At 43.4% G+C, this 23,761-nt stretch overlaps 1 protein-coding gene across 7 annotated transcripts in view; it reads right to left on the bottom strand.

Annotated features, from left to right (window-relative positions):
- Window positions 1-23,761, bottom strand: part of LOC140196877 (exocyst complex component 6B-like) — an 877,039-nt gene that overhangs the window by 371,013 nt on the left and 482,265 nt on the right. For all 7 annotated transcript variants that reach the window (XM_072256771.1, XM_072256773.1, XM_072256776.1 and 4 more), the window contains exons 9-13: window positions 18,805-18,888; window positions 18,572-18,618; window positions 15,776-15,896; window positions 10,030-10,101; window positions 8,501-8,598 (exon numbers count right to left, since the gene is read on the bottom strand). In XM_072256771.1, the coding sequence (XP_072112872.1) occupies window positions 8,501-8,598; window positions 10,030-10,101; window positions 15,776-15,896; window positions 18,572-18,618; window positions 18,805-18,888 (422 nt within the window). The remainder of the gene's footprint in view (window positions 1-8,500; window positions 8,599-10,029; window positions 10,102-15,775; window positions 15,897-18,571; window positions 18,619-18,804; window positions 18,889-23,761) is intronic.

Raw genomic sequence — 23,761 nt, 5'->3', positions numbered from 1 at the left:
AAGAAAGAGGTCGGGATCGACCAGAGGAAGCTTCAGGGTTATGGACTGCATTCGACCATAGAACATACAACAGCATAGCACAGCACTACAACTCACAATGTTGTACCAAAGTAATTAAAACAAAACTAATCCTTTCCGCTTGCACCATGTCCATATCCCTCTATTGTCTGTACATTCGTGTGCCTACCTAAGAGCTTTTCAAAAACCTCAACCATATTTGCCCACACCGCCGCCCCAGTAGCCACCACTCTGCGTGAAAGAATTGCTCTGGATATTTCCTTTGAACTTACCCCTTCTCACCTTAAATGCATGTCTTTTAGTATTAGAAACTTCGACTTGAGGATTAAGATACTATGCTTATCTATGCCTCTCTTAATCTTACAAACCTCTACCTAGTCTCCCCTCAGTCTCCACCGTTCCAGAGAAAACAATACAAGTTTGCCCAGCCTCTCGTCTTAGATCATGCCCTCTGATCCAGGCAGCATCCTGATGAACCTCTTCTGCATTCTCTCTGACGTTCTTCCTACAATGGGGTGACCAGAACTGAATACAATATTCCAGATGCAGCTCAATGAGAGCTATCTAAAACTGCAGTGTAATTGCCTGACTGAAGAGGGAAGCATGCCTTCTTTACCACACCATCAAGCAAGTGTAGTCACTTTCAGAGAGCCATAGACCTGGGCCCCAAGATCCCTCTATACATCATGGATCGATATGATAGGCACGAAAGATTTTTATATATGGACAAACCAGACACTAGCTATAACAGATAATTATTAATAAATCTAATGTGATGCTCAGAAGAATGGTCACGGTCCGAAGCATCGACTCTTTTCCACAGATGCTGTCTGACCTGCTGAATTCCTCCAGCATTTTGTGTGTTGCTTTAGATTTCCAGCATCTGCAGAATTTCTTGTGTACAAGATATTCAGAAGCTGTTTATTTGCCTAGAGAGTGGTGAGAATGTGGAAATCACACCAAGATAGCATCACAGAGTCCTACAACATGGAAACAGACTCTTCAGCTCAAGTCACCCATGTTGACAAAGATTCTCTTTTCAGCTGGTCTCGTTTTTTCGAGTTTGCCTCATATCCTCTAAACCAGGGGTTCCCGACCTTTTTTATACCATGGGCCCCTACCGTTAGCCGAGGGGTCCATGGACCCAAGGTGGGGAATCCCTGCACTAAGCCTGTCCTATCCATGTATCTGCCCAAGTGCTGATAATGTACCTGCCTCAATCACTTCCTCTGGAAGCTCATTCCATACGCTGACCACCCTCTGGGTGAAAATGTGGCCCCTCAATTTCATATTAAATCTCTTCGCTCTCATGCCAAACCTGTGCTCCTCGTACTTGATGCTCCAACCCTGGGGAAAATGACTGTGTGCATTCACCTAGGAGGAGGGAGGGAGGAGAAGATGGCGGCGCGACGCAGCGCGCGCGGTTGTTCCCAATGATATCGATTATGTGTTAACTAGGAGGCCGTGCACAATCCCGATTTGATGGTGACAGCTGTAAGAAGCGCGGAGGAACACCTGGAGTAACTTCTGAAATGCCTGCTTCACTGCCGCTGCTACTGCGCAATCGAGAATCTCCAGAGACGAAGGTCCCAAATCCTCGGCTTTGCCTATTGCCTGTTGCCGGGGCTGGGGTTGAAGCGCTCGGCAGAGATGGTGCTCGGTGCTCAGTGTCGGAGAGCTGGTCGGAGGCTCGGAGTTTTCGGACGGACTCGGAGTCGGACTGTGGTCGGATGCTTCCAGTATGCTGCATCGGCAAGTTGGCGGCGCTGGAGGTTTACCGTCTGCGTGAGATGATGGGACTTTCCAGAGACTTTGAGACTTTTACCATGCCATGGTCTGTTCTTATCAAATTATGGTATTGTTTTGCACTGTTGTAACTATATGTTATAATTATGTGGTTTTTGTTAGTTTTTAAGTCGGTTTGTCATGTGTTTCCGTGATATCATTCTGGAAAAACATTGTATCATTTCTTAATGCATGCATTACTAAATAATAATAAAAGGGGACTGCGTGTCCTCATAATCTAATCTAAACCTTATCTATACTCTTCATGATTATAAAATCACTCCTCTTTCTCCAATACTGCAATGAATAATGTCTCAGGCTGCCCAGCCTCTCTCCATAACTCATTCCCTCAAGTCCCAGCAACATACCCCTGAATATGAATGGAGGTCAATCAGTCCATCGAATCCTGCCAGCACCCAGGCACGACTCCACAGGTCCAATTATGCACAACTTGATCCGCAGAATATTGGGAAGTGGGCAGAAACCAGAGCACCTAAGGGACACCAGGAGAGGTGCACAGGACACTGAAGACCCACACTCAACCATCTAGGAACATTTACTTCCCCTCCACCATCACATTTCTGGATGGTCCATGAGAAGGACTCTTGGCCTCACAATCTACCTTGCTGTGACCTTCCACTTTATCATTTACCTAGCTCGTTCATCTTCCCACAAAACAAAGAAACACTATGGAACCTGTACTGAGAAAACATCAAACATCCAACGCACAAAAAAGGGACAGGTCACGCAAACGGCAAAAAATGAGTGAAAAACACACAGAATATAAAACAGCAAAATGCAGAATCGTTGAACAGTCTCGTAATGTTCAGCTTAGTTCAGTTCAGATCAATTTCGTGCTGTGTCGTTCATTGACTGCAGAGTCCAATCCACAAACTGCATCAATTAAACTTCGCCCAAGACTCAAGCTGTGACAATAATAAACTAACTCCAATAAGTTATAAAATAAATAAATAATGCACAAAAATTAAGGAATAATGAGAAGGATTGGGGCAGTAACTGTTTATAAAGAGTTTTATAATTATGTTTTTAATGTCATGTGTAACAAGGTACAGTATAATTCAGGCTCATCATTCCATAATTAAGGACACTGAAATGTCAAAAAGAAAAATCTGAATATAGTGTTACAGTTCAGAATCAAAATCAGGTTTAATATCACTGGTATTTGTTGTGAAATGTGTTGTTTTCCGGCCACAGTATATTGCAATACATAAGGATAAAAAATATAAATTACAATAATATATATAAAACTTAAATAAATAGTGCAAAAAGAAAGTTAAAAAAATATGGATGTAGTGTACATGAGTTCATTGTCCGTTCAGAAACCTGATGGTGCAGGGAAAGAAGCTGTTCCTGAAACACTGAGTGTGTGTCTTCAGGGTCCTGGGGAGCAAGAAGAGGGCATGTCCAGGGTGATGAGGGCTTATAATGATGGATGCTGCCATTTTGAGGCATTACCTTTAGAAGACATCCTCGATGATAGGGAGGCTAGTACCCACGATGGAGCTAAGTTTATAACTTCCTGCAGCTTTTTCCGATCCTGTGCCGTGGCCTCTCCAGGCCAGGTAGTATTACAAAGGAAGTGCAGTGCAGGGAGACAAGGAGGAAGATTAAGATAGATTGAGAGATCGAGATACCCATTCAAGAGTCTGATAACAACAGGATAGAACTCGGAGGAGACTGCAGATGCTGGATTATAGAGCATAGAAATGGAGTTACTGGAGGAACACAGCAGGTCACACTGAAGTCTAGATGAATCTAGACCAAAACATCGACTGTCCATTTCCCTCCATAAATGCTACTTGATCTGCTGAGTTTCTCCAGCATCTTATAAACACATGAGATTATGCATGGGCCCTCAGAGGCTCCATCTTCCTCTCACCCCAACATTCTCCTCTCCATTGACACTACAAGCCTCCCTCCCCCTCCCCTCTGATCCCAGCTCTCATCCGTGCCAGGCCTTCACCATCCCCTCTGACCTTCCACTCTCTGAGGCAGAGTGCTCTGTCCTCAGTAAGGGCCTCACCTTTGTCCCCCTGCGCCCACACCTCAGTGAGTTCTGCATGCACCATGACGCTGAACTCTTCTTCCGCCGGCTCCGTCTCCGAGCTTACTTCTTCAGCAAGGACTCTCTCACCTCCACCGATGACCCCTTCTCCCGTCTTCAACCCTACTATGCTTCATGGACACCCCACTCTGGTCTTCTGCCTGCTCTGGATCTCTTTATTGCTAACTGTCGAAGGGACATCAACTGTCTCGACTTCACCATACCTTCTTCCAATTCGAACCTCACTCCTTCCGAGCGCTCTGCTCTCCACTCCCTCCACACCAATCCTAACCTTACTATAAAACCCGTCGATAATGGGGGCACTGTAGTAGTCTGGCGTACTGGCCTCTACCTTGCCGGGGCACAGCAACAACTCGCGGATACCTCCTCTTATTTACCCCTCGAACGTGACCCCATTAAGCAGTACCAGGTCATTGTCTCACACACCATCACCGACCTTATCAGCTCTGGGGATCTCCCATCCACCGCCACCAACCTCATAGTCCCCACACTCCTCACTTCCTGTTTCTACCTCCTACCCAAGATCCACAAACCTGCCTGTCCAGGTAGACACATTGTCTCAGCTTGCTCCTGCCCCACCGAACTCATTTTTGCATACCTCGACACTGTTTTATCCCCCCTTGTTCAATCCCTTCCTACCTATGTTCATGACACTTCTCACGCTCTGAATTCTTTCAATGATTTCAAGTTCCCTGGCCCCCACCGCCTTATTTTCACCATGGATGTCCAGTCTCTATATACCTCCATCCCCCACCAGGAAGGTCTCAAAGCTCTCCATTTCTTTTTGGATTCCAGACCCAACCAGTTCCCCTCTACCACCACGTCCTCCATCTAGCAGAATTAGTCCTTACTCTTAATAATTTCTCCTTTGGCTCCTCCCACTTCCTCCAAACTAAAGGTGTAGCTATGGGCATCCATACGGGTCCGAGCTATGCCTGCCTTTTTGTTGGCTTTGTGGAACAATCTATGTTCCAAGCCTATCCTGGTATCCATCCCCCATTTTTCCTTCGCTACATTGATGACTGCATTTGCGCTGCTTCCTGCACGCATGCTGAGCTCGTTGACTTCAACTTTGCCTCCGACTTCCACCTGCCCTCAAGTTTACCTGGTCCATTTCTGACACCTCCCTCCCCTTCCTTGATCTTTCTGTCTCTATCTCTGGAGACAGCTTATCTACTGATGTCTACTATAAGCCCACGGACTCTCATAGCTACCTGGACTATTCCTCTTCCCACCCTGTTACTTGTAAAAGTGCCATCCCCTTCTCTCAATTCCTCTGTCTCCGCTGCATCTGCTCTCAGAATGAGGCTTTTCATTCCAGGACGAAGGAGAGATCTTCCTTTTTTAAAGAAAGGGGATTCCCTTCCTCCACCATCAACTCTGGCCTCAAATTCATCTCGCCCATTTCACGCACATCTGCTCTCACCCTATCCTCCCGCCACCCCACTAGGGATAGGGTTCCTCTTGTCCTCACCTACCACCCCACCAGCCTCCGTGTCCAACATGTAATTCTCTGTAACTTCCGCCACCTCCAACGGGATCCCACCACCATGCACATCTATCCCTCCACCTTGCCTGTTCTCCATCTCCCTCTGGTGCTCCCCTCCCCCTTTCTTTCTTCCAAGGCCTTCTGACCTATGGTACTCCCCCTTCTCCAGCCTTGTATTCCTTTTGCCAATCAACTTCCCAGCCCTTAGCTTCATCCCTCCCCCTCCTGTCTTCTCCTATCATTTCGGGTCTCCCCTTCCCACTTTCAAATCTCTTACTATCTCTTTAGTCCTGATGAAGGGTCTCGACTCGAAACATCAACTGTACTTCTTCCTATAGCTGCTGCCTGGCCTGCGGTGTTCCACCAGCATTTTGTGTGTGTTGCTCAGATTTTCAGCACCTGCAGATTTTTTCTTGTTTGTGGACACAGTAACAGGAGCAAGGCTCAGTGGAAGTTTGCACTGTACAACCTGCTCACCACAGGCAGAAGTCTGAGGCTTTTAGACTCAGCCAGCTCAATCAATGGCACTGGCCTCCCTCCCATCGAGGATATCTTCAACAGGTGGTGCGTCAGGAAGGTGCCATCCATCATTAAGGACCCTCACATTCATTGAAACCTATCGAATATTGAAAGGACTAGATACAGTTGATATGGTGAGGGTGTTTCCATGAGTGGGAGAGCTCTAGGACTAGAGATCACAGCCTCAGAATAGAAGAACAGAGGTGAGGAGGAATTTCTTTAGCCACAGGGTGGTGAATCTGTGAAATTCCTTGCCACCAATGGCTGTGGAGGCCATGTCATTGAGTACATTTCTTGTGTTGCCCTTAAGGCATTTATTTGACTTTGTTGGGTCTACGCTATAAATGATTTGTTTGTAACTATTTTCTAGTTAAAGTTAAAGGTTGATAATTATGTTACAGTATAACAAAGGTAAATTCATTGTCTATGGTATATCGCGGCATGCGATGACGTCACCTCCGGTTTCATTGCCTCTTATGTGTAACCTCTGGTTCGGAGAAGGTGTGAAGGTGGGTGCGATGCGTGCGGCATGATCGTGAAAAGCTCTGTGTCTACCCACAAAGAAACATTATAGAAGCAACGCCTTTTCACCATACGACGTTAATGTGGAAGAGTGCACAGTAAATGGTTAACCTTACTATGACTCCGTCTTCATTGGCTCCGGTTTAACTTGGTGCTTAGTCAGAGTTTCAACACACTGCATGACAGCACTACATTTCTGATTACAGTAGCCATAGTCATAGTCATACTTTATTGATCCCGAGGGAAATTGGGTTTCATTACAGTTGCACCAACCAAGAATAGAGTATAAATGTAGGTTATGGTGAGAAGGCAGAAGAAATGGGATTGAGAAGGATAATAAATCAGCTATGATGGGATAGCAAAGCAGAATTGATGTGCTGAATGGCATAACTCTGCTCTTATCTTCTTTGGTCTTATGGTCCTTTGGTGCAGAGCAGATTTACCAGAAAGCTGCCTGGATCACAGAATATTCTTACAACGAAAGCTTCTGTGAGTTAGGGTTTTTTCTCTTTGGAGTGGAGGTGGTTGAGAGGGTGCAGAAAAGATTCATAAACAGGTTACCAGAACCAGAGGGTGAGAGTTGGAAGGTGAAACTAATTTCCCTGAAATGAAGGAGTCTGAAGGGTGACTTGATAAGAGTCTTATAAAATTATTTAAAGGATAGATGAGCTGGATGATCACAGAATTATTCCAGGGGAGGGAAGTGAAAAACAATAAGACATAGATTTCTAAGAGAGGAAAGGACCTGAGAGGCATCTTTTTGCACACAGAGGGTGGTGGGTGCATGGAACTACCTGCCAGAGGAAGTGGCAGAGGCAGATTAAAGATTAGCTTTATTTGTCACATGTACATCGAAACTTCTAAACATTCAGTGAAATGGGCCGTTTGTGACAACCGCCAACACAATTCAAAGATGTGCTGGGAGCAGGCCACAAATGTCACCACGCTTCCGGCACCAACATAGCATTCCCTCAACTCACTGACCCTAACCCATACGTCTTTGTACTGTGGTAGGAAACTGGAACACCCGAGGAAACCCACACGGTCACGGGGAGAACTTACAGTCAGTGGCGGAATATATAAAAGTTCTTCTATAATGCTGTTTATATTTGATTACACACTGGTATTTATTTATTTATGCACATTTTACTCCATATCCATCCTTAAACTTCAAATTTTATTTCCTTGTGTTATTTATATATAATTCTTTAGTCATTATAATTGTTGCATGTTGTTTTTCTACTGCATATCCAACACACTAATATATGTAAATACACCTGAGGAATAAAGTTGATCATTGACCCTTGATCCCTGGATAGGTAATGGATATAAACAGCCTAGAGCAGGGGTTTCCAAACTTTTTTATGCCATGCACCCCTGGCATTAACTGAGGGGTCCGTATCTGGTTTAGAAATGGGCCAAATGCAGAGTTTGGCCTGGACAGATCAGGTCAAAGGGTCAGTTTCCATCTCTGAGACAAACAGGATAAGTCGGGCCTGTCCTCCAAGGTACGTGGCCCAAAAGAGGAGGCGAATGGGGAAGCAATTTGACACGCAATTACAAATAACTTCTTCCTTTTAAAAAAATGTATTAGTCAGAAGCAACCAAGCGTGCTACTGAAGTAGAACCCGAGTTAATGTGTTGCTTTCAGAGCCAACTAACGCATCCTTTATCTCTTCAACATAACCCATAGACTGAGAAATGCAAGGCTTCTTCCAGCCAATCTGCCGGCTTAAAGACAGGCCCTGTCGTGTCATGCAAGAATGCTTGAAAATCCTCACTGATTTTACAGACCATTCAGTATTATTGAGGAGCTTACTTGCAGCAGAGGTTAAAATTCCAAATATTTAAACTCGACTCCCCACCTTTTCTTTTCTTCCACAGTATGGAGACAACGCCCAATGGGCCTCATTCATGGCTTGGGGCCCAGTCGCTGCAGCACGTAATGGACCCGGGGAAACACTGATATTCTCACTGCTGCCAGAGCGTTGCCACAGGAAAGTAGCCTTCACTGAGGACCCTCAACGCCCAGGGCATTACATCTTTTCTCAAAAACACAGAGCAGGAGGAGTCGTTCTTACCTGAAGATTCCCGACCACTTCCTGAGCAGAATTTCTCCATATTGATCTCTGATCTCTAGCAGCAAGTCAAAGTACTGACTAACAGGGAAGCCATAACCCTACAAAACAAACACAAGCACTTTCAGCAGCAGTTTTCCATCAAGCAAGTGTCCAGAGTAAACACTAGGAAGGGTGCTAGGGAGGAAATAAATGATTCTATTTTATGAAACGAATTAATAGTAACACACAGACACATGGATGGAGCGGCACGGTTGTGTAGTAGTTTGCACAGCGCATTATGGTACCAGTGATCCTGGTTCAATTTCAGCAGCTGCCTGTCAGGACCTTGTTAAATTCTCCCATGAACTACATGGGTTTCCTCTGGGTGCTCCGGTTTCTTCCCATAGCCCAAAGACGCACCAGTTGGTAGGTTAATTGGTCATTGTAAATTGGCCCATAATTAGGCTAGGGTTAAATAGGTGGGTTGCTAGGCAGCACGGCTCGTAGGGCTGAAAGGCCCTGTTCCACACTGTATATCAATAAAATAAAAGTACTATGAATACTGCAGGGATAGATGGATATCAGTGCAGCTATAAAGAAGATGCGACAGTGGTGATATTTCACTGGGAGTTTCAGGAGACTTGATATGTTACCAAAGACTCCTGCAAACTTCTGCAGATGTACTGTGGAGAGCATGCTAACTGACTGCATCACCATCTGGTATGGTGGGGGCAGGGTGGGGTGGGTGGTGGCTACTGCCAGGATTGAAGTAAGCTGCAGAAAGTTGTAAATTCACTCAGCCCCATCATGGACACTAGCCTTCTGAGAATCCAGGGCACCATCATTAAGGACCCCATCACCCAGGGCATGCCCTCTTCTCATCGCTACTATCAGCGTTATAAACTAAAGTGCAAGTTTATGTCATCGTTATAAACTTGCACTTTATTGTTTACCTGCACCGCACTTTCCCTATAGCTGTCAAACTTTATTCCGCATTGTTATTGTTTTACCTTGTTCTACCTCAATGAACTGTGTAATGATTTGATCTGTATGAACAGTATACAAGACAAGCTTTTCACTGTATCTTGGTACACATGACAATAATAAACCACTATCAATATGCCTGGTGTAACCCAATAGTCACCACTGGAACAGCTAATCTGTCATTTCCTCAGAGTGAAAGGAGCAGTAACGTGTCTTTGGATGACAGTAAGACTTAATAGGGGAAATGAGGGGAAGGCTTAATGCCCTGAAGTTTATTTTTCCATTCCCTTTAGCTTCAGAGAATACAAATGGAGAAGCTTCTCGCAGTGATGCAATACACACACACACACATACATACATATATATATATAAACAAACAGTTTTTTCTCATTTTATATACTATATTACAATTTACTGCAGCTGCAAAACAACAAATTTCACAGCATATGCCCGTGATATTAAACCTATTTCTGATTCTGCTTTACGTAAGGCGGTTAGTTCCTCCTAAATTAGCTTACAGACAATGCTGATCCAAAATCCAGCTATAGTGAATGTTTATCAGTTACCTGAAGAGTGTCGGCAAAGAGGACCAGGAGATTCTTCAGATCCAGGACCAGGTTGGGGTCAGAGCAGTAAGACTGAGGTGGAAATACAAAAAAAAAAGGACTTTAGTACAGACTACTTCAAATTACAATGCAATACATTAAAGAACCCAAGAGTGATACAGATATTAGTTTAATATGAGATCTTACCTCATATACAGTACTGGGCAAAAATCTTAGGCACCTTAGCAAAGTATATGTGCCCAAGACTTTTGCATAGTAATATATGAGATAAATATCATAATGCATGCATTACTAAATGACAATAAAAGAGGACTGCGTGTCTTCATGACCTAATCACGACTGGAAAATAAGAAGTCAGAGTAAGAAGGTGATGGAGGGGAGGAAGAAGTGTAAGATGGTAGGTTATAGGTGAAACCGGGAGAGGGGGAAGGGTGATGTAAAGAGCTGGAAAATTGATAGGTAAAAGGGATAAAGGGCTAGAGAAGGGGGAAGATATATATATATAGGTGTGCACATACATATTTTGGGCTGAGACTCTTCATCAGGACTCAGAAGGAAGGGGGAAGATGCCAGAACAGGGGAGAGAAAGAAGTATAGTTGGAAGGTTAAAGGTGAAGCCAGGTGGATGGGAAAGACAAAGGGCTGGGGAAGAAAGAATCTGATAGGAGAGGAGAGTGGACCATAGGGAAAAGGGAAGGAGGAGGGGACCCAGGGGGAGGTGATAGGTAGGCAAGAAGAAGTAAAAGGTCAGAATGTGTGAAGAGAGGATTTCCAGCATCTGCAGACTTTTTCGTTTTTATGATATATACACTTACGGTAAGTTATAGTTTATTATTATTATTATTATTATTATGTATTGCAATATACTGCTGCCCCTAAACAACAAGCTTCACAACATATGCCACAAAGCACAATATTGACAAGAAAAACATAAATTATCCAAAAAAAAACATAATTAGTGCAAAGTGGTCACAGTGTGCACTGAGGTAGTGATTAGTGTTGTGCTGGTTGGTTCAAGAGCCGAATGGTTGAAGGTAAGTAGTTGCTCCTAAAGCTGGCGGTGTGGGACTTCAAGCTTTCATAGCTCCTTCTTAATGGGAACTGTGAGAAGGTGGCACGGTCTGGGTGGTGGGGATTTTCCATGATGGACGTTGCTTTTGTGAGACAGCTCCTCCTGTAGATACTACCAATGGTGGGGAGGGATGAGCCGGTGATGCATTGGGCAGAGTCAGTACTCTCTCTCCAGCACAGCAGTGCAAGTAGGATAGAGTTTATTCAGGGAAGGTTATGAGCAAAGCTCCCTCTATTTTGTAATACTGTGCGTAAAAATCCTGGGCTATGCAATTTTTTGCCCGGTGACAACGTGTGCACTGAATTTTATAGATAGATGTATTCATTTTTAACAGCAGCAAAAATATTGTCAATAACAACTTTATTCTCCTCTGGGTTTGATTGTTTTCGCTCTCGTTCATCTACACTCTCACATAACATACGTAGCAGGTCTGTAACGGGTAATGAAGAATTTTCTCACCAGAGCTTTTGCAGACCATCCATATGTGATTTTCTTGCTAAGTAATGTTTTAAAAAGTCAAGTTTCCAAATATCACTCCACTTGCAAGTTCTCCAGCAACGCTTGTATCGCGACAATACATGCAGATAACACCAGTTTCTGTATCATACATAAATATTTCTTGTAGCTGCACATTCCTGACCTCATGAACTTATGGTGTATTAGTTTCTACTGCTTCATTAAATTATTCCACTTTAAATGGACTAGCAGTCCTTTTGAGCTTCACACCCTTTGCTTCTTTGGATTTCGACACAGTGAATCAATAATTTCTTCAATAAAAATAGAATAAATAAGCCAGTCCTAAAATCTACAGACAAATCATCGCGAACTCCACATTGTCAACACCGTCCGCAGTAGAGATCGGAAAAGGAAATGTGATTATGTACGATCATGAAATATACTTAGCATGCCAATGAGGTAGAGGGGGACAACCTTTTGTGCGCAGTTTAAATTCCTTTGTGTGCGAGTAGCAAAAGATGTGTGCACATGTGCGCGCGCACACACACACACACACACACACACCTGAGAGGGAACATTGGTTATAAGCAAATAGAGGTGGACTTTCATTGAAACCTGTTGAATATTGAAAGGTCTGAATAGAGTGGACATGGAGGGGCTTTTCCTATAGTGGGGGAGTCTAGGACCAGAGAACACAGCCTTAGAATAGAAAGACGTCCCTTTAGAACAGAAACTAAGATTAATTTCTTTAGCCAGAGGGCAGCGAATCTGTGGAATTCATTGCCACAGATGGATGTGAAGGCCAGGTCATTGGGTATATTTAAAGCGGAGATTGATTAGTTCTTGATTAGAAAGGGTGTCAGAAGTTAAGAGGAGAAGTCAGGAGATTGAAGTCCAGAGGGCTAATAAATTAGACATTATAGCATGGCAGAGTAGACTCAATGGGTTGAATGATCTAATTCTGCTCTGGGGTCATGTGGTCTGATGATAACATGGCTGTGAAAATAAAATGAGGGCTAGAAGCAGCAATTGGTGAACATAGTGATTACACTGGTAAATTGTCGCCACAGTAGTGTAACGGTTAGCGCAACACTATTACAACTCATAGTGTCAGAGTTTGCAGTTCAACCTCAGGGGTCAGTATTGGGACCGCTGCTTTTCACATGGTTTGTCAATGATTTGGATAATGGAATTGATGGTTTTGTAGCAAAGTTTACGGATGATACGAAGTTAGGTGGAGGGGTAGGTAGTGCTGGAGAAGCAATGCGATTGCAGCAGGACAGACAAATTGGAAGAATGGACAAAAAAGTGGCAGATGGGACACAGTGTTGTGAAATCTAAGATAATGCATTTCAGTGAAAGGAACAATAGTGTGGACTATTATCTAAATGGGGAGAAGATTCAAACATCAGAGGTGCAGAGGGACTTCGGAGTCCTTGTGCAAGACTCCCAGAAGGTTAATTTAGAGGTTGAGCCTGTGGTAAAGAAGGGAAATGCACTGTTGGCATTTATTTCAAGCAGAATAGAATATAAAAGCAAGGAGCTAATGCTGAGCCTGTATAAGACACTAGTCAGGCCACACTGAAGCATTATCAACAGCTTGGGCCCCATATCTCAGAAAATATGTATTGTTATGGAGAAAGTCCAGAGGAGATTCACGAGGATGATTCCGGAAATGAAGGGGTTAACATATCAGGAGTGTTTGGCAGCTTTGAGCCTGTTCTTACTGGAATTTAGAAGTATGCATGGGGATTTCATTGAAAGCAACTGAATGTTGAAAGGACTAGATAGGGTGGATGTGGAGAGGATGTTTCCTATCGTGTGGGTATCCAGAACTAGAGGGCACAGCATCAAAATTGAGGGGCAACCCTTTAGAACAGAGGTAAGAAGGAATTTGTTTAGCCAGAGAGTAATAAATCTGTGGAATTCTCTGCCACGGACTGCAGTGGAGGCCAAATCTGTGCGTATATTTAAAGCAGAAGTCTGATAGATCATTTTATGCAGGTGGGTGAGTAGAATGCCCTGCCAGGGGTGGTGGTAGAGGCAGATACATTGGGGGCATTTAAGAAATTCTTAGGTAGGCACATGGATGATAGAAAAATGGAGGGCTACGTAGGAGGGATGGGCTCAATTGATCATAGAGCAGGTTAAAAGGTCGGCAAAACCATTGTGGGCCGAAGGGCCTGTACATGCTGTAATGTTCTCTTTTGTTTTGCATGCCATCCATACTGATCAATTCATCATATCAGTCCAATGCCCTCAAACGGAAAATTCGTCAGAAAGTAGTGGGTCAATTCATCATATCAGTCCAACGCCCTTGAACAGAAAGTTCTTCAGAAAGTAGTGGATATGACCCAGTCCACCACGGGTAAAGCTCTCCCAGTCACTGAGCACATTTGCATGAAACACTATCACACGAAAGCAGCATCCATCATCACAGACCCCCAACACCCAGGTCATGCTCTCTTCTCAGTGCCGCCATCAGGAAGAAGGTACAGGAGCCTCAGGACTCACACCACCAGGTTCAGGAACAGTTACTACCCCTCAACCATCAGGCTCTTGAATAAAAGGGAATAACTTCACTCAACTTCACTTGCCCCATCATTGAAATATTCCCACAGCCTATGGACTCACTTTCAATGACTCCTCATCCCATGTTCTTGATAGTTATTGCTTATTTATTTATTATTTCATTCTATTTGCATTTGCAAAAATTATTGTCTTTTGCACAGTGGTTGAACGCTCAAATCAGTGTGATCGTTCATTGATTCTGTTATTCTATAAGGTAATTTAGTATGCCTGCAAGAAAATGAATCTCAGTGTTGTATATGGTGACATATATGTACTTTGATAATAAATTTACTTTGAACTTTGTGCTAGTGTAAGGTAAAACAGTAACAGAGTGCAGAAGAAAGTGTTACAATTAGAGAGGAAGTGCAGATCAGGCAGAAATTATGACATGATAAGACAGTACGAACTCTTAGATATGCACATGGGTGAAGGAGAAATGTAGAGCTAAGTAGGACGGAAGAGTTAGATTGATCTTAGACTCAGGTAAAAAGTCAGCACATTGTGTGCTGAAGAGTCAGTTCTGTGCTGTACTAATCTATAGAACACAGAACAACACAGTACAGTCCTTTGGCCCAAGATGTATGTTTGTCTGTTTGTTTATTTGTTTATTTATTGATTGATTAAGATACGGTATGGAATACATCCTTTTAGCCTTTCAAGCCACAATGCCCAGCAATCTTCTGATTTAACCTGTGCCTAATTACAAGACAACTTACAATGACCGATTAATCTACCAGCCAGTACATCTTTTGGACTATGGGAGGAAACCCATGTGGTCATGGGGAGAACGTAAAAACTTCTTACAGGCAGCATTGGAAATTGAACCCGGATCATCTGTACTGTCCAATCACACACAAGAGAAAATCTACAGATGCTGGAATTTCAAGCAACACACACAAAATGCTGGAGGAACTCAGCAGGCCGGGCAACACCTATGGAAAAGTGTACAGTCGATGTTTCGGACCGAGACCCTTCAGCAGGACCCTGTGGAAGGGTCTCGGCCTGAAACGTCGACTGTTTACTTTCTTCCATAGATGCTGCCTGGCCTGCTGAGTTCCTCCAGCATTTTATGTGTGTCGCCTGTACCGTAAAGCACTATGCTAAACATTACTCTACCATGCTACCCTAAAAGGTTATGTTGACCTTTTAATCTACTCTACGATCAATATAACCTTTCCCTCCTACATAGAACAGTACAGCACAGTGCAGGCCATTCGGCCCACAACATTGTGCAAGCTCTCCATTTTTCGGTCTATATTTTATGACCAGTTATGTAGTCTGTGTTCGAGGTCATGACAGAATAGATTATGAAGAAGCTGCAGACAGTGGGACAAAAGGCAATGCAATTGAGAGGGAGAGAGAGGGAAAGAGAGAGAAGGAGAGAGAGAAAGACTGTAATGAGAAAGACTATAACTCCCTGAGGGAGGGCGAAATTCAGAGAAGATGAGCGAAGATGAATCTTAATCAAATTTTACATATTCCCAAATTACAAAAGAGTGGAAACTATTTTTATAGAAAACATTAAGATCGGTGCTGAACAGTATTCTATTACTTATTCGCACTTGGGAATACAAGCAGTGCTTCGAGACGCTGGTGGGGAGCAACTCTAGCAGGCAGGAGGGGAGTCAGATTGACAGTCGCACTTACTGAATGAGTCCGGAGTGCTGACATGGTTTTCGAAACAGCTAGCTCCCACAGCTGATCAATGTACGCTCTGTTCACCAGACCCTGGGTGGTGTGCAATATGTGATCTTCCACCACGAAGAAACTGAAGGGAGAATTGCAATGGGTCAGAAAACTGGATGCAAAAATGAGTCATTTAGTCACAGCAAATTCGCGCCCTCGATTGCCACAGATTTAACACTAAAAGCATATGTAAAACTAAACACCCTGATTACTGACTTCCTTAAGTTGCAGAGAGGAGACACTCATCACTAGTGGTTATTTTGCTTTTTAAAAGAAATTTTTGGTCACAGTGTTACAGAGGAAAATCAGTCCCAGGTTTATTGTAGAGTCACGGCTTACAATGATACACTTAAGAGAGAGATCCAAGGTGTAGGTGAGGAAAAGGGACCGGGGGAAGTGGAGAAAAGGTTGATAACAGAAAGGAGACGCAGCGTTAGAGGAAGAGGAGGGAAGGTTAATGGGATGGGGACAGCTAGAAGGTGGATTAATAAAATGAAAGGATGGGCAGGACTAGAGGGACGGGGATAGGATTATTGGAGAGGACAAAAGCGAAAGGGACCCAGTGGAATTTTGTGATGAGTTGGCAGCCTTCACGTTCACTTTCTGGTGACATTCTAGGACATTACACTCAGCCAGAATAGAACTTGAACTCTCATTATCTGAGAAAGAAGTAGAAAAAAGTAAGACTTGGAATTATAAGGACACCACAAAGTGTCTTACAGCTAATGAAACATTCCTGAAGTGTAGAAGAATGGGGTTGAGAGGGACAAAAAATCAGCCATGATGGAATAGTGGGAACAGACTCGATGGACTGAATGGCCTAATTATGATCCTTTGTCATATTCCCATTCCTGTTATTGGAAGGATGTGAAGAGTATACAGAAGAGATTCACCAGAATGCTCAAACACGAGAAAATCTGCAGATGCTGGAAATCCAAGGAAACACACACAAAATGCTGGAGGAACTCAACAGGTCATGGGTCCTGATGAAGGGTCTCGGACCAAAATGTTGACTGTTTATTAATCTCCATAGATGCTGCCTTGCCTGCTGAGTTCCTCCAGAATTTTGTGTGTGTCACCAGAATGCCATCAGGGTAAGAGGGCATGTGCTCTAATCCTGGTTGGACAACCTTGGAGTGTTGGAGGCTGAGAAGAGGTCTAATAGAGGTTTATAAAGTCATGAGAGTCATAGATAGAGCGGGCAGCCCAGAGATTTTTCCTAGAACTGAAATGGCTAATGAGGGAGCATAATTTTAAGGTGGTTGGAGAAAATAGGAGCATGTTAGAGGTAGGTTCCCTTTTTAATACACAGAGTGGTAGATGCATGGAGCGCCCTGCCGGGGTGGTAGTAGCGGCAGATACGTTAGGGGACATTTAAGAAACTCTTAGATCGGCACATGGATGATAGAGAAATGGAGGGCTAAGTGGGAGGGAAGAGTTAGATTGATCTCAAAGTGGATTAAAAGGTCAGCATGACATTTTGGGCCAAATGGCCTGTACTGTGCTGTAATGTTCTATGTTTTATGTTCTAAAAGAAGGATGTGGAGAGCAGGAAAGAGAAAAGTAGAGTAAGTCCAATTTCAGATAGTGTTTGCTTGAGCAAAGTGTAAGATCAGCCTCATGATCGGGATGAGTTCAACAGGTACAAAAAAGGGTGAGGTAGAGAAGGTCCAAACTCGATGAGACAGGACATGATGAGGAGAAGGTGTGGATGTGGTTGGGGGTTGGGGGCAGATGGAATGAAGAAAGGAGAAAAGGCAGGGAAGGGAAGAGAGAAAGGGCAGGGTATTTAAAGTTGGGACTGCCAAAGAAGGAAATGTGGGAGCATCAGAGGGAAAAAGTCAGAACGTGATGGCACCACAGTTGCATAGCAGATAGCACGACGCTATTGCAGCTTGGGGCATTGGAGTTCAGAGTTTAATTACAGTGCCGTCTGTAAGGAGCTTGTACATTCTTCCCATGACCCCATGGGTTTCCTCCGGGTGCTCCAGTTCCCTCACACACTCCAAAGACACACAGGCTAGTAGTTAGTTGGGCAAAAAATGAGAGGCGGGGGGGGGGGGGTTAAGACAAGGGAGAACAGAGTGGAACAAATGGGGATGGAGGGCTGAGTCGAGGAGGAAAATGGAGAGAATAAACTTGGAATGTGGAATGAAAGCACACTCACAAGAAGGTATGCACATAAACAGGTGAGGGGAACTCAGAGTGAAAAGGGACAGGGTGGAATAGATTCAAGAGTGAAGACTGAAGAGTCAAGTTTGTTTAATGTCATTTCCAGTTCACAATTGTGAAGGAGGATGAAATAATTGTTACTCCTGTTCCAAAGCAGCACAAAATAAACTTAATAAGATAAAGAACACAATAATAATAAAAACAATAAATATAAAGACCTAAGATATCTCATCAACAGAGATTGATTATATGTCCACAGTGACGTTAGGCACCGGAGTGTCTGTACATAAAGTGACTGACAGGAAATGATAAAGTAGTGGTGGTTGGGGGTGTAGAGGGAGGTGGGTTAGTAGGTGGAGGTGTTGATCAGCCTTACTGCTTGGGGAAAGTAACTGTTTTTGAGTCTGGTGATAATGGTATGGATGTACCAGGACCAGCATTGGGTGAATGTCTTGGTGGCAAAATACCTCCTCATCCAAAAATAAGCTTAATTCGTTATCTAAGGTACGACATTCCAGAAGGCAAATAGCAAGATTATAGCATCAGCAAAATTGTGTTTTTTTTGCATGTAAAACATACACTCACCCTACAATTTGATTAAAATACCGCCTGTAGCCGTCTAACGTTTCATGCTGCAACAAGACGAGCAGTTTAAGTTAGGACAATGAAGGACTACAAAAATAAAGAATTAGAGAAAAAGAGAGAGAGTCATACACTAGCATGCACAGTGGCTTACAGCAAATACAAAAGACGATATTGTTTCATTGAGGTTAAAATGGTCTTTAGTTAATGGGAATGAAAGGGGAGATTATTCCTACCATGTTAGGCGGGGGTTGAAGTACCAGGCGAGCTTGTTTCTTCCTTTGTTTCCTGTAGTAGCTCTCAAATGTATCTTGGGCACCCTGCAGGAATGAAACAGAAGAGAAGAGGATGTGTGTTGCAGTCGAGAGCGCGTGAACATATTTTATAAAAACTGACAGAAACCAGATTTGTAGTTGTAAGCCAGACCAAGTCTCCTGTCCACATGAAGATCTACCCGTTGGTGCCTTATGAGAATGTCTTGAGTAAGCTAGGGTTTTTCTACTTGGAGTGAAGGCGACTTGATAGAGGTGTACAAGATAATAGGACACAGGGATAGAGTGGACAACCAGACACTTCTTGCCAGGGTGGTATGGCTAATACCAGTGGACATAATTTTAAAGTGATTGGAGGAAAATATAGGGGAGATGTTAGAGGTAGGATTTTTAATACATGGAGAGTGGTTGGTGCATGAAATTCCCTGAGAGGGCTAGTGGCAGAGACAGATTATTAGGGACAATTAATAAACTCTTAGATAGGCACATGAATGATAGAAAACAGAGGGCTATGTAGGAGGGAAGGGTTAGATTGATCTTAGAGTAAGTTAAAGGGTTGGAACTACACTGTGGTCTGAAGGGCCTGTACTATGTTGTAGTGTTCTATGCCCTGTCAATGTTCAGATATGAAGGCCCCACCCTCCTGGAACTTCCTCCTCCTTGATCCTGTGCCAAGCTTTCTGACTTTTATGGTAGAGCCCAATTACTTTACCACTGTGAGTGGACAGATCCATATGTTAAAAGATGGAAAGACATATTTTCAGAATGGTGTAGCAGTATCATAACGGATGAGGCCATTTTGTCCTCACAGGCTAATTGAAAGGCATATCTGAGTATCTCCTCACACCCCAGCCCGGGTACTTACAGAAATATACAAAATCACTCTCTTATTTGACTAAGATTCATCTACTTATGACATGTACATCAAAACATATAGCGTAGTGTGCTGTTTGTGTTAACAACCAGCACAACCAGTAGAGGTGCTGGCGGGAGCCCACAAGTGCCAACACACATTCTGGCGCAAACTTAGCATGCCCACAATGTTCAGCAGAACAACACAAACTGCACCAACAACAAAACAAAACAAGACAACAACGGCAAAACAAGCTCCTTCCCCAACCCTTCCACCCACCTACTTACACCCGCAGACAGGCCTCCAACTTCAGGACAGGCCGACTCTAGGCCTCCAGTCCTAGGCCCCAATTCTCAGAATTGCACCCAGACAAATTTATGTGATGTGAAATTTGCTATTTTGCAGCATGAGTACAGAGCCCAGACATAAAATTACTATAAATTACAATATAAATAAACACCGCTTAGAAAAAGGAATAATGAGGTGGTGTTCTTGGGTTCATGGACTATTCAGATTTCTGATGACAGGAAGAAGCTGTTTCAGAATCATTGAGTGTGTGTCCTCCCTGTACCTCCTCCCTGATGGGAGAACAAAGAAGGTTAATTTAGGATTAGTGTAGTTGGTATGTGTGGCCTTGGATGGCCAAAGGTAAATTGTTAAATGAGTTTAATATTGTCACATGTACTGAGGTACAATGAAAAAGTATTGTTCATGCTATTAATGCAGATATTTTTATCACATCAGTAGTACATGTAAAACAATAACAGAGTGCTGGATAAAGTGTGACAGTTACAGAGACAGTGCAGTGCAGGCAGACAATAAGGTGCAAGCCCATGACGATGTAGACGGTGAGGTCAAAAGTCCATCTTGTTGTTCAAGGGTACTGTTCAACAGCTGTCCTTGAGCCTGGTGGTACATTCTTTCAGACATTTTTATATTCTGCCCAGTGGGAGAGGAGAGAATAGAGAATATCCAGGGTGGGTGATATCTTTGATTATATGGGCTGTTGTAACCATCTCTAACACCATTTGGTTTACCACCACCTCCTCCCTCTCCAGGTCCAGAACGCAGCAAATGGTCTACTCAGTGGAAAAGATCATTGGCTGTCAGTTACTGATGTAAAAGGCCTGTTCATTGCCAGAGTGAAGAAAATTGCTGAAAAAAAATCCATGTAGACTACACTCAGCCTAGCAGTCAGCCATTCACCAAATTGTCATCAGAGAGGGGTTACAAGTCCATCACCACCAGGACTATACGTCATCACCAAAGCTTTTTCCTATAGCTATCCAGCTTTCCAACAAAACTCATTCAGGTATGACTGTCCCTGCACAAAATCTGTAAAATCCAGCTTTCCAACAAAACTCATTCAGGTATAACTGTCCCTGCACAAAATCTGTAAAATAACCTTTCCTGCTCTTCGTTTTCTGTTGATAATTATTGATTCTACTCATATGTTCACATTCATTTCAGTTTGATTATTGATGTTTGCGCGTGTGACTGTTCTGCTATTAGTCGGTTGCTCTTGGCTGTTTGCACAATTGCCTTGTAAAGTGTTGGTTGCTATTGTGTTGCCGCAGGACCACAATCAAATCTGGTACATTTCACATGCTGGCAATAAAGTGATTCTGATTCTGATTTACCAAGGCAGTGGGAGGTACAGACTGAGTCCTTGGAGAGGAGGCTGGTGCCTGTGATGTGCTGAGCTGTGTCCACAACTCTCTGCAGTTTCTTGTGCTCACGTGCAGAGCAGCTCTTGTAACAAGCCATTATGAATCTAGATAGGATGCTTTCTATGATGCATTTATAAGAATTGATGAGTATCAAAGGGGGCAGATCCAATTTCTTTAGCCTCCTGAGGACTTACTTCCACACCAAATCACTCTATGGCTCTATAAATGTAGTTAGATCACAGTAAATAGATCATTATAGCACAGTACAGGCCCTTTGGTCCATGATGTTGTGTCAATTTATATAAATCTAACCCTTCCCACTTGCATAAAGTCTCTTCATCATCATCATTATGTGCTGTGTTGAATGACATGGGCAATCATGGTCTTTTCTTGACCATGATTGCTCTTAGCATACTTTTCTACAGAAGTGGTTTGCCATTGCCTTTTTCTGGGCAGTGTCTTTACAAGGTGGATGACCCCAGCCATAATCAATACTCTTCAGAGATTGTTTGCCTGGTGTCAGTGGTCACATAACCATGACTTATGATATGCACCAGCTGCTCATACAACCATCCACCATCTTCTCCCGTGGCTTCACATGACCTTGATCGGGGGGGGGGGGGCGAAGCAGGTGCTGCATCTTGTGCAAGGGTGATCTTCAGGCTAACAGAGGGAAAAAGTACCTTTTACACCTCCTTTGGTAGAGATGTATCTCCACCCCGATACACAAGAGTCTCTTATATGTCTCTGTTGAACTAACCTCTACCATCATCCCTTGGTAGGGTGTTCCATGCACCAACTACTCTCTGTGTAAAAGAATTTATCTCTGACATCACTCCTATACTTTCATCCACTCAACTTAAAATTACGCACCCTTGCATTAGCCGTTTCCACCCTGGAATAAAAGTCTCTGGATCTTCTTCTTCTTCTTCATGTGCATTGCGCGTTACATGCTTGGGCGATCATGGCTCTCCACATCGAACGATCCCTCGCAGTGTCAATGATGCCTCGCACACTAAGATCTGTTAGTTCTTTCACAGTGTCCATATATTTTCTTCTTTGCCTTCCTCTGCCGCGTTTCCCAGGCATACGGCCTTGTAATGTAAGGCATTCTATTTCTCCCTTTCTGATGACATGGCCCAGGAATTTAAGTTTCCTCTCATTTAATGTTCTCATTAAAAATCTTTTTATATGGGCACATTGGAGTACTGTCTCATTAGTTACCCTATCTCTATATGATATTTTCAGCATTCTTCTGTTGCTTCTAAAGTCTCTGGATATCCACTCAATTTATGCCTCTTATCAGCTTGTACACCTCTGTCAAGTCATCTCTCTTCACACAAAGAGAAAAGTCCTAGCTCCTCATAACTTAACATAAGACATGATGCTCCTTGCCACCTTCTCCTCATTTCTCCTTTTCCCTAATTTCCTTCTTATTCCATCTTTCTTCATCTGTTCTCCTAACCCTTTGCCTCTTCCTTTAACCCCACTAACCTCCCTATAATGAGCCGACCAGAGCTGAACACAATACTCCAAGTGCCGTCTAACCAGGGTTTTATAGAGCTGCAACATTACCTTCTGGCTCTTGAACTCCTGAGGGATCTATGAACGTGAACCCCAAGATCCCTCTATAAGTGTGGATCAAATGGTCTTTTCCTTTTTTGAAAGCATGGTATTCAAGTGAACTGCAATACAGTAGCGGCAATCCATCGACAACTCCAGTGACTCCGTTCTGTGCCTTTAAAAGATACAGCGTGCTCCACAAAAAGGTTGGGATTTATCTCAAGTATTTCCTGCTTCCATTCATTTGTAAAGAACAAACTATAGCCATTTTTGACCAAAAAACACAGCCGGAACAAAAGGGGTATTAACGTCTAAATGACACGGATTGCGGCTGATTTTAATGAGAAGATATTTTTCCCTGCGTACAAAACAACTATTTACAATTTTGGCTTTTGTTTGAAAGTTTCCAATCGCTGCAACCTTAAGTGGCTCTATAATCCCTGACATCTTAATGCTCTTTATCTGATATTAGTGCTGGTATTAAAATCGCTCGGGGGGTGGCTACTGGGCAGTAGCAGCAATGGTGTTCGAGCTTCGAGGAAACGGTGTCCACAGCAACTGGGAAATAACTGATGGACAGTTCACCATTCTAAGGCCCCAGCTGGGACCAGCGTCCTGGCAAATCCGAACAAGAGCTCCACAAAGGACTTTAGACTAAAAGAGGGTAGAATACATTATGTGGAGATGAGGGTCATGCAGCGACTGAGGGATGGCTGTCCAGATAATGTGAGAGAAGTATATAAGGAAGAAACAATCTGTTCAAGCTGAACAGAACATGAGTGAACAATAACCAGAGATTAAAATTAAATGTTCCAATTTTGAATGCTACAAACCG

Source organism: Mobula birostris, chromosome 4 (assembly GCF_030028105.1).
Source record: "Mobula birostris isolate sMobBir1 chromosome 4, sMobBir1.hap1, whole genome shotgun sequence".
In the NCBI taxonomy this organism is placed as follows: Eukaryota; Metazoa; Chordata; class Chondrichthyes; order Myliobatiformes; family Myliobatidae; genus Mobula; species Mobula birostris.
The sequence above is the reverse complement of the archived record's forward strand: the minus strand, read 5'-3'. Positions and strand labels throughout refer to the sequence as shown.